The 10,747-nt window shown below is 69.9% G+C and overlaps 3 protein-coding genes across 3 annotated transcripts; 1 reads left to right on the plus strand and 2 right to left on the minus strand.

Moving 5' to 3' along the window:
• Positions 1-230: 230 nt before the first annotated feature.
• On the plus strand, positions 231-602 carry H696_01490 (hypothetical protein; the record flags this gene model as incomplete). The annotated part of the gene is made up of 1 exon (XM_009495385.1): positions 231-602. One exon carries the CDS (start codon positions 231-233, stop codon positions 600-602), a length of 372 nt encoding a protein of 123 aa, XP_009493660.1.
• Positions 603-1,119: 517 nt separating this feature from the next.
• On the minus strand, positions 1,120-3,595 carry H696_01491 (hypothetical protein; the record flags this gene model as incomplete). Its single annotated transcript, XM_009495386.1, has 7 exons — positions 3,259-3,595; positions 2,886-3,087; positions 2,560-2,787; positions 2,371-2,431; positions 2,178-2,256; positions 1,879-1,978; positions 1,120-1,697 (listed from the first exon to the last, which is right to left on the minus strand). Exons 1-7 carry the CDS (start codon positions 3,355-3,357, stop codon positions 1,120-1,122), a joined length of 1,347 nt encoding a protein of 448 aa, XP_009493661.1. The 5' UTR covers positions 3,358-3,595.
• A 562-nt stretch (positions 3,596-4,157) lies between these two features.
• Positions 4,158-10,747, minus strand: H696_01492 (hypothetical protein). The gene is made up of 5 exons (XM_009495387.1): positions 10,048-10,747; positions 9,750-9,909; positions 8,746-9,550; positions 8,200-8,525; positions 4,158-7,766 (listed from the first exon to the last, which is right to left on the minus strand). Exons 1-5 carry the CDS (start codon positions 10,719-10,721, stop codon positions 4,371-4,373), a joined length of 5,361 nt encoding a protein of 1,786 aa, XP_009493662.1. The 5' UTR covers positions 10,722-10,747; the 3' UTR covers positions 4,158-4,370.

Raw genomic sequence — 10,747 nt, forward strand, 5'->3', positions numbered from 1 at the left:
GGCGGCCCGCGGTCAGACTCCCCCCCCCCCCCTCTCGTCTTTCCCCCCCGCCCGCTTACCCGGCCTCCTTCTCGGATTCGCGCACGCCCTCTTCCTCCCTCTCTCTCTCTCTCTCTCTCTCCCCCCCCTCACTGCCCCGTCCCTCCGTCCCTCTCTTTGCCTGTCTCCCCCCCCTCCCCCTCTCCCCTCGCCTGGAGCTCCTTTCTCCCGGACACAGCCCATACCCCAGCATGGCCGGCCCGAAGCTTGAGATCTACCGCATGGCGGTGTACCTGATGTTCCCGGTTGTGGCCTTCTATTACTTCAACCTGCCGGAGTACCGGGCCAAGCATGTTGAGCCGCACGGGCTCTACCCGCCGAAGGAGCTGGTCTACCAGTCTGGCGGGCCAAATGGCATCCCCCAGACCGAGGTGGAGCTACGCGCGCGGCTGGAGCAGATTCGCGAGGAGCGCCGGGCCATGCGCCTGGCCCGCGAGGCTGCCGCCGCCGCCGCCGCGCCCGCCGAGGGCGAGGGCTCCACGGAAGAGGCCGAGGAGGTTGACTCGGCATCCGCCACCCCGGTCACTGACCACCTCCTGGCCAAGGGTGCCCTGTCTGGCTGAGTGCCCCCCCGGGGGGGGGGGGGGGGGGGGGCGCAAATGGCCCCCGGCTCCCACCTCCGGCTCCAAACTCCCTACTCCCTCTCGCCTCTTCCCTTCCTTTGTTTTGTCCTTCTTCCCGATCCCTGTCTGCGCGTGTATGCGCCTGGAGGGGGAGAGGACAGGGCAAAAGGGGGGAATACACACACGTGCACGTGCATAGATGCGCCTCGACCCTCCTCCCCCCCCCCCTCCCGAAAACCGAATACACCTCTCCCTTGTCTACCGGGTGACGCATGCGCCTGTGGCTGTCCATCTTGTTTTTCTTCTGCGCGCCTCCCCGTTCCTGCTCTGCATCTGCCCGAAAAGGCTCCCATGGTGTCCTCTCCCTCCGTTGGCCCCGGGCTTGGGGTCCCCTTTTGCAGTGTCAGCAGCGTGTGTTTATTTTGTTTTTTTTTTTGCAGCCTAGCAGCAGCTCCACCTTCGCCCCCCTCCCTCCCTGGGGAGGAGGGCTCCCCTGCCTCATCTGCCATGACACAGGTCATGAGGTGGAGGAGGAGGAGGAGGAGGAGGAGGAGGAGGACCCTGGCGCATAGGCCGTCTGCATCAGAAGCAGGTACTCATGCCAGGGCCCATCACAGGCCGGGCTGGCACAGGGGCCGGAGGTGGTGGCGTCAGCACCGGCGGCCAGCTGCGCGGCGATGCTGGCCGGCTGGCAGCCAGGCATGCCGCAGGGCTGGCTCATTGTCTTGAAGACATCCAAGTCCAGGTCGTAGTCGGCGCTGCCGGGCTTCGGGGTCGGGTAGGCTCGCGACAGGCCATCAATGATGACCGACAGGGCGGGGTTGTGGCTGTGCGAACCGGCAGCATCCACGGCATCGGCGGCTGGGGGGGCCACCGAGAAGTCCTCCCTCGACTGGGAGTGTGACCGGGAGCGCTGGGCCGTCAAGTCGGCCAGTAGGCTCGGGTCCACCGGCGGCTGCCGGGCGATCTCATCGCGGATGGCCGCCTCCACCCGCTCCAGGTAGCGCCGGGTGTAGGCAAAGGTGCCGGTCCGGCGCACACACGAGACCGCATAGTCAAGGAGCTCACTCTCGGCGGTGCGCTGCTTGAGAATGTCTGTGTGCGTGTGTGTGTGCGCGTGTGTGTGCGTGTGTGTGTGTGCGTGTGTGTGTATGTTTGGACGGCGGTCAGGAGGTGAGAGAGAGAGAGAGAGGCCGGGCGAGAGGAGTGGGCCTTTTGCTGGGGGAGAGGGGGGGCATGCGCCCAAGTGGAGGAGGAAGAAGGGTCCTCGACGTACTCAGGAGCTGGGTGTCGGAAGCCGTGCGCACCGAATGGCTGATGAGGAAGGAAAACTTCCCCTCGGTGATGTCTTCGCAGTAGCCCTTGTTCTTCTGATACTGTGTGTGCGTTGGGATCGGGACGGTCAGGAGAAGCTACTCCGCATGGCCGGCCAGGGCGCAGCCGCCCAGGCAGGATCTCAAGGAGGGGGGGGGGAGGCGGGGAGGTGATGGACAGGCAAGGCAAGGAGACGGGGAGACACGGGGGGGAAAGGGCATGGAGGAAGCCGGAGAAGGAGGAGGGGGCCGCCAGGCGTACAGATGAGGAGGAGAGATTGACATAGTCATCGCGGATTTGGAAGTGGATGCCGATCAGGTTCACCAGGGGAATGAGGTTGCTAAGCAGGGCGGGAGGCCGGATCAGCATGCGCGCAGCATGAGCAAGGGAGAGAGGCGAGAGGGGGGAAGCGGTGGGGTTCGAGCGCAGGCCGACGCCAAATGGATGCGCGCACCCTTGGTAGCTGGAGAAAACCTGCATCAGCTTGACGCCCAGGCGCAGCAAGCCGCCGGTCTCTGCAGGGGATGGACCGAAAGAGGGAGGGGGGGGGGGGGGGGAGAGGGATCAGTGGTCAGTGACTGGGGCCGGGCGCGTGGGGACAGCGAGAAGACGCGGTGCCCAGGGCCCATGCGCGCGGACGCACTATAGTCGATCATATGCAGGTACTCGGTTTCCGAGGGGCAGCGAACCGAGTCACGCCAGAAGAGGTCCATCCCTTGGCCGCGGTGGAGGTTGCACAGCTCCTTGGTGTAGATGACCACACAGCGCGACGCATACTCCGGACTCAGGGCCAGGAGCTTCTCCAAGGCCCGGAAGTAGACGTAGTTCGCGCAGTTGATCGTCTGCGCAGGGCCGTAGATGAGGTGGGCGGCTGCAAAGCGCCGGCAGCCGGCCGGCCACCCGTGTCAGCATTGGTGAGGGCGGTCGAGGGGGCGGGGGCGCGCCGGCCACGGAGGAGGACAGACGCACCTGGCAGGCCGCGGCGCAGAGATGACCCGTCCTGGATGTCATCAATCAGCAGGCTGGAGTTGTGCAGCATCTCCACAACCTCCTTGACCACTTCCAAGGCCTCGGCAGGGACCCGGAGCCAGAGGTTGAAGGCCTCAATCAGCATCGACCGGACGTTTTTGCCCGGCGTCGAGGTCAGGTAGGTGTACGGCTCCAGGAGGGTCTGTGTCCGGGAGAGGGGGAGGGGAGGGGGGGGGGGGATTTTTCGATGTGCGTGCATGCAGGACGCCAGGAAGATCCGCAAGGAGAGAGGGGCCGCAGATGCCGGGGTCAGGATCGGGACGCGAGAGATCGCAGGTGGAGTCCCACGGGGAGGGGAGCAAACGAGACAAACCTTTTCCATCTGGCCGTCGATGCGGCTGGCCAGACCGCTCATGGCGGAAGACGGGGCAGGGTGCGGACTGGCAGTGGTGGCGTCCGGGCAGGTGGTCATCGAGGGGGCAGGTGGGGGATGCTGACCAGGAAGAAGAAAGGGGGGAGGAGGGCAAACAGAGGCGGGGGCCGAGTGGGAAGAGAAACGGAACACAAGAGCGGCGGGAGGGGCAGGAGGGCGGGCATGTGGTGTCTCAGCGCGGCGGGCCAGCCGGTCACCATGGAGGTTGAAATATCCGCCCGCCCAGTATGCCAGTGCGCTCGGGGCAAGAGGGAAGGGCCGGCGGCAGGCGTCCCGGGTGCGGGAGACCCCTCCTGCCCCCCCCCCTTTCGATGCAAGCGCAGACGACATCCACCCAGTCACCTGGGGGGGGGGGGGGGCGGGGGATTCGGCGATCTAGCGCGCCTGCCCAGGCGGGAGCGAGCCGCCTCCACGGGCCAGTCAATGGGCCTCTTTGGCGATAGATCTCGCCGCGGTCTCCGGACGCCGGGGCAGCAAATGCCTCTGCCCTTGCGGGGCGACTGGAAAGTGATTCGTCATGTTGTCTTCCCGCAGATGGGGAACACCCAACGAACGGGCCGGAGTTAAGGACGCCAGGGGGCGCTTGTTCCCCCCCCCCCCCCCCCGCTGCACCAGTGGTAGACTCGGCACGGCAACCAGCGTGCGGGCCCCGGCCGTGTTGACGCCTGCCAAAGAGGACGGCTTGGTCGGGCAAGCAGGGCAGCCGGCGGGGAAGGCCGGCCCGGCTGCCATTGCCCTCATCATGCCCAGGGAGACAATGGTATCCTCCCCCGGCGCCCCCCCCCCCCTCCCCGCCCGTCGGGGGGCCCTTGGCCCGAGCGTCGTCCAGCAGACAAAAGTCGAATGTGTGGGTGTATTTCTCTCGTCCACGCGGCCGGAGGAGGGTGCCCCACACGGGAAAGAGGTCCCCCCCCCCCACGCACCAAAGAGGGCACGCATACGCCTGCCGGACACAGAGGGGGAGGGGGGGGGGGCACAAAATGAAAGGCGAAGCGGCCCAGGCGCGGGGCAAGGAAAAGGCCAGCGCCCTTGCCCGGCCTCCGTCCCTGCCACTAATAGTGGGGACGGTAGGAGTAGCCAGGGCCGCCCGGCGGCGGGGGCCCACCATAGAAGGAGGGCACCCCACCGGGGGGAGGTGCGCCGTACGGGCCGCCACCGTAGGGCGGGCCGCCCGGCGGGCCGCCATACGGGTTGTATGGCGAGGAATACGGCGCGCCGCCGGGGTACGACGGACCCCCGGCCGGGGGATACCCAGCGAAGCCCGGGCCACCTGGGGCCCCGCCCGGAGCCGAGTAGCCGCCGGGAGGGCCGCCGTACGCCGGGGAGTAGCCGCCGGGGCCGGCACCAGGCCCGCCGGGCCCGCCATACGGGCTGTACGAGTAGCCGGGGTCGCCGTAGGGGGCGCCGTAGGGAGCCCCGCCCGAGGACGGTCCATGCGCAGACTCGCCGCCCAGGTAGCCGCCACTGCCGGGGTAGGCCGGCTGCTCGGGCGAATCCGGCGAGTCTGGCGCCGGAGCACCGTACGGCGTGCTGCCAGCGGCCGAGGAGCCATAGGGCGTGCTGCCGGCGGCCGAGGGAGGGCCATACGGCGAGGGGCCGGCCGCCGAGGGGGGACCATACGGCGAGGGGCCGGCCGCCGAGCCGCCGGGCGGGCCATAGGGCGAGGCCCCGGTCCCGGGCCCGGCCCCGGCGGCGGGGGTGCCGCCATATGGCGAGGGGCTGGCACCACCCGGCGCCCCATAGGAGGCGCTGCCGCCGCTGCCGGAGGAGGAGCCGCCCGGGCCGCCGTAAGGCGTGCTGCCGGGGGCGTGCCCGCTCGCGGCAGACGGCGCCCCATAGGGCGAGGAGCCTGGCGCTGGGCCGCCGGCCTCCGGAGCCTCCGACGAAGAGGGCGTCCCGTACGGGTGGCCACCGTGGCCGCTGCCACCGGAGGCGCCCGATGCAGGGACACCGTACGGCGAGGAGTCCGGCGCCGGGGCCCCGTAGGGGGAACTGCCAGGCGCGCCGTACGGGGCACCGCCGCTGCCGGCGCTGCTGCCGGTGCCCGGCGGGCCGTACGGGCTGCTGCCGGTGTTGCTGGAGCCCGGGGCGCCGTAGGGAGAGCCAGCGGAGCCCGGGGCACCGTAGGGGGTGCCGCCGGAGCCCGGAGCCGCGCCATATGGGGCACTGCCGCCGCCGCTGCCGCTGCCACCGGTGCCGGAGCCCGGGGCGCCGTATGGGGCGCTGCCCCCGCCGGACGAGGAGGAGGAGGAGGAGGAGGAGGGCGGACCATAGGGCGAGGGGCCCGCAGCCGAGGCGCCGCCATACGGCGCATTGCTGGGGCCGCTACCGGGGCCGGCGCCCGATGGGCCGGGCCCAGGGGTGCCATACCCCGACGGGGCAGCCGCACCGTACGGCGCATTCGACGGAGCGGCAGCCCCGCCCGTGGTGGAGGCACCCGGCGCGGCGCCGCCCCCGGGGGCCGGACCGCCGCCATACGGCGTGCCACTGCCAGCGCCAGGGGCCCCGTAGGGCGAGCCGCCCGGAGCCGGCATGCCGTACGGCGAGCCGCCCGGGGCCGGTGCACCGCTCGAAGAGGCGCCCGGACCCCCGCCGTAAGGGGCCCCGCCGGCGCCGCCAGTCGACGACGAGCCCGGCACCGACGCCCCGTACGGGGCGCTGCCACCGGTCGACGGAGCGCCGCCGCCATAGGGACCGCCGCCGGCAGCCGACGGGGCGCCACCCCCATAGGGGGAGGACCCGCCAGCGGCCGGGGCCGCGCCCGAGCCCGGGGGGTCGTACGACGTGCCGCCAGCGGGCGCGCCATACGCAGCCGGTGCGCCGTACGGAGAAGGGCTGGACCCGGGGGCCGGCGCCCCGCTGCCATAGGGCCCGCCACCGGAGGAGGAGGAGGAGGAGGAGCCCGGCCCGGAGGCCGGAGCCCCATACGGACCGGCCACCGACCCGGACGAGGCGCCATACGGCGACGAGCCGGCCGTGGGAGCGGTGGACGAAGCAGGCGCACTACCATACGACGAGCTGACGCCGGGAGCCGGGGCCCCGTAAGGGCCACTGGCACCGGGGGCGGGGGCGCCGTACGGCGTGGCCCCGGTGCCCGAGGCAGGGGCGCCATACGGTGCGGAAGCGCCGCCGCCGCCGCCGCCGCCGCCGCCGCCGCCGCTGGCACTGCTCGCGGCAGCCGAGGAACCATAGGGAGTCGCGGAGGACCCGCCATACGGCGCCCCGGAGGACGACCCGTATGGCATGGCGGAGGACGAGCCATACGGGGCCGGGGCCATGGGGGCCGGCCCGGCACCCGACGACGGGCCCGAGCCATAGGGGGCCGGGGCCGCCGGGGTGGCCGGCGCAGCCGACCCCGCGCCACTCGGGGCACCATACGGGGCCGGGGCGCCCGGCCCGGCACCCGACCCAGCCGAGGGCCCATACCCCGACGACGGGGCGCCGCCCGGAGCACCGGCAGCTCCGCCATACGCCCCGCCCGGGCCACTCGAGGAGGAGCCGTACGGCCCGCCCGGGGCCCCATAGGGGGTGGCGCCGGGGGCGCCGTGCGGCCGGGCCGGCAGCGGCGGCGCCGACCCACCGGCGCCGCCCGACCCGCCAGCCAGCTGCTGCACCTCCGACTTGAGGACCGACTCGTACTTGGAGTCGCGCTCGGCGCGCACCGCCTCCAGGCGCTGGTCGCGCTCCGCACGCCGGGCGGCCGCCTGCTGCTCGGTGTCCCGAGCCAGCTGCCCAAGCGTGCGCGTCAGGTCCTGGTAAAACTGCGTGCCATACTGGATGTCCTGCAGCAGGGTCAAGTAGAGGCTGGCATGCGTGGACAGGCGCGAGTCCACCAGGCCCCGCTGGGAGTAGGCTCCGGTGCCGGCGCTGGCGCCGGCCGCCCCGGCATCCGCCTCGCGCACCTGCGTCTCCAGACGCTCGTACGCCGCCAGCAGCCGGGACAGCGCGGAATCCGGCTCGCCCAGCCCCAGCAGCCGCTTGGCCCGCTGGGTGAACTCCCCGGCCAGGGCCCGATGGGGCTCCAGCGCGCGGTCCATGATGTCCGCCTCGAAGCCGGGATTCAGCAGCAGGGCCGAGGTGAGCTTCTGCCCCTCGACCTCGTCCACATCCTCGGCCTGCTGGCGCTCGGTCAGCTGGCGCAGGTCGCGCTCCAGCTCGCCGATCTCCAGGCGCAGGCCATTGACCAGCGTCTCGATTTGCCCGATCAGCCCATGCAGCGACTGCTCCGAGGCCGGGGGAGAGCCGCTGGCCGTGCCGAGGTCCACATCCAGCAGGTGCCCCACCGATGAGGACCCGCCCCCGGCGCCGGGGGTCAGGGACATGCGCGACGTGCCGGCGATCAGCTTGCTGATCTCCGAGTCCGACTCGGCGTCCTGCAGCATGATGGCCACATCGCGCGCACAGTCCTGGGTGAACTGCTGCTCAATGCGGCGATCCTGCTCGGCGGCCTGGGCAAGGGGTGCACATGCATCGAAGAGCCCCCCCGGCCAGCCGCATACGTCGGCGGACGGGCGCATGGGTGCACGGGCACATGAGTGCATGGGTGGATGGGTGGATGGGTGGATGGGTGTGCGGGCACATAAATGCACAGATGCACACAGATGCACACAGATGCACACAGATGCACACAATTTCACATAAATGCACACAATTGCACACAATTGCACACAGATGCACAAATGCACACAGATGCACAAATGCACACAGATGCACACAGATGCACAGACACACACATGTGTGTGATCAAAACGAAACATGGACACACGAAGATGTGGATGCGAAAAAGAGGCGGCGGAGGCGACCGGCCAAGGGGAAACAACAAGAATCGCAGGTCAGAAACACGCGGCACGCCGACAGGCCGAAGTAAGGGACAACACGCACGGTGGCCAAATGCGACTCATACTCGGCCAGCTGCGTTTGCAGCTGGGCGAAAGCCTCATCGGTGGTCGGCATCTGCAGGGTCACCTGGTGCGGCGAGGGGCACCCATCCTCGGCCTGGGGATTGGAGTGCAGGAACCAGGCATACATCTCGGAGTTGACCTCCTCCAGTCGGGCCAGGGCCGCCTCGTGAGCCAGCCGATCGGTGGTGATGTAGTGCTGGATCTCGGCCATCAGGTCCAGGGCATTGGTCCGCGCGGATTGGGTCACCTCCAGGCGATTTTGCAGGGTCATGCCGGTGGCCGCGAAGTCCCGGCGAACGGCCTCAACTGCGACCGGAACACCAGCCAGCAGGGAAGGACCGCGCGGGGGAAGGACAGACCCACGGGCCGGGGTCGGGGGGAAAGGAGCCGGAGGATCGTCAGACAAGGCGCCCACCGAGTGCGAGGCAGGCCGCGAAGAAAGCATCAACAGGAGGCGCGAAGGGTGTCCCCCCCCCCTCCCCCCCCCCCCCCCACGCCCGGGGTGCCATGCTTGCCATGCACGCACTCTTCGACTGGGTGCCCTCGGAGGGCGCGCCATCGGAGCTGATCATGGCACGGTACTTGGCCAGATGCTCGAACAGCCCGTCCGCCGAGTGGGCCACAGGGGCCGCGACAAAGCGGTCAAACTCCCCCACCAGGGCGGCCAGCTGGTCGCCAGCCTCGCGATACACGCCGGACAGCTGGTGCGAGAATTGCGACACCCGCAGGTGCACCGCCATCGGGATGAGCTTCTCGAAGAGATCGGTCCCGGCCAGCTGCTCGGCCGCCTCGGCCCCCAGCGACCCGATGTACCACTCGGCCTGGGCCATGATCCGGCTTTCGACCGGAACCAGCTCCCCGGGCTTCGGCACCCGGGCCAGGTAAATCAGATTGTTGTCCTTGGTCAGGGTGGCCGACAGGGTGGCCAGAGGCCCGGCATAGAAGGTGAGCAGCTCACTCAGGGCATTCACCGGCGGGGAGGACTTCTTCTTCAGGGACTCCTGCAGATCCTTCAGCAGCTCGCTGGCGTGCAGACCATTGCCGAGCATCTGCTCGATGTGGTGGGTGTCGTAACTCCCGCAGAAGGACACCGACGACAGGTAGTGCGTCAGCATCAGGTAGAAGGCATGCTTGGCCCGGATGGTGTCATGCCAGGCAGCCGGGAGCGCGTCGGCCGGCAGGATCTTGTACGGGATGTCGGCCGGGAAGTTGCCCGGCTGAAGCTGCTGGCAGATGGCCAGCGGCCCGGAGTACAAGTCCACCACCCCGCGAGCCACCGTGGCCAGGGTCTTGGGCTTCATGCCGGAGTTGAGCGCCCGGAACAGGAGACACTGTCCGGCCGCCAGGGCCCGCGGAAAGCGCGAAGGACGAGAACCGGCAGCGAGCGGGGGACGGGTCAGCTTGGGTCGGGGGAAGGAAGCAAGGGCTGCCAGCCGCGGAGAGGGGGCCAGGAGGCAGCGGAGAGGGAAAAGAGGGTGGGTGGGAGCCCCCGGGGGGGGGGGAGATCGAGCGGGGCCGGGAAAGGCGCACCTCCTGCGACTGGGCCAGCATCAGCTTCTCCAGCAGGAAGAGCATCGGGTGCGACATGTCGAAGGAGGGCGAGTCGCAGAAGTCCGTCAACAGGCGGTGGAAGGATCCGGCGGCAAATTGGTACAGCCGGTACGCCTCATTGAAAGAGGGAGAGGTATTGCTATACCCGGGCAGAGGGAGGGAGAGGGAGGGGCCGGTGTCAGAATGAGCGAGCAGAGGGGCCGGCAACATGGACACCGAGCGCGGCCCCGGCCGCGGCACAAATCAAAGCAGCCGCGCGACGGGGCCCGCCACATACCTGATGGCATTGAAGGCCATGCGCGCGAGGATGGCCCCGACATTGAAGAGGATGGACGACCGTTCGAAGGCGGCCACCTTGCGCGAGGCCGTGATCCCGGAGAAGGCGTCCTTCCACTGGAAGGGGATGCGCAGCGGCGGCATCACCAACGCCGGGTCATCGGACTCCGCCTCGTGGGTGGCCGGGCTGCCGGGCTCCTGCGACTGGCTGCCGGCCGGATTGGTCATCGGGAAGTGCAGGGAAAAGTACTCAAACTGCGCATAGTACTTGAGCAGGGCATTGAGCGAGCGCTCGCAGCCCACTTGACGATGGGCGCTCGACGCGGCCACCGACGTCGGGGAGCTCGGCGCCGTGGCCTTGCGGAAGACCGACGAGAGGATTTGCTGGGCCCCGGCGCCGGCGCCGGCGCCCGGGCCGCTGCTCGGCGTGCTGGTGTTCTCCGGCAGTCGGACATCCAGGCTGCTGACCGATGAGGCGCTGGCGCGCAGACGCGACAGCTCCTCCAGCGCCCCGGCAAAGTCCTGCCGCGGCTGCTGATACACCTCCTCGATGTAGGTGCCCAGGATGGACGAGTAGTCTCCCAGGTCGGGGCAGATCTTCAGCGGGACATTCAGCATGGTGCCGGCCATCAGGCCCGGCGAGGGGCTGGGGATGGACGCGGTGGTGGTGTCCATCTCGCAGAGCGGGGTGAGGGGGGGGG

The sequence above is a fragment of the Fonticula alba genome (assembly GCF_000388065.1).
Source record: "Fonticula alba strain ATCC 38817 unplaced genomic scaffold supercont2.2, whole genome shotgun sequence".
Taxonomy (NCBI): domain Eukaryota; order Rotosphaerida; family Fonticulaceae; genus Fonticula; species Fonticula alba.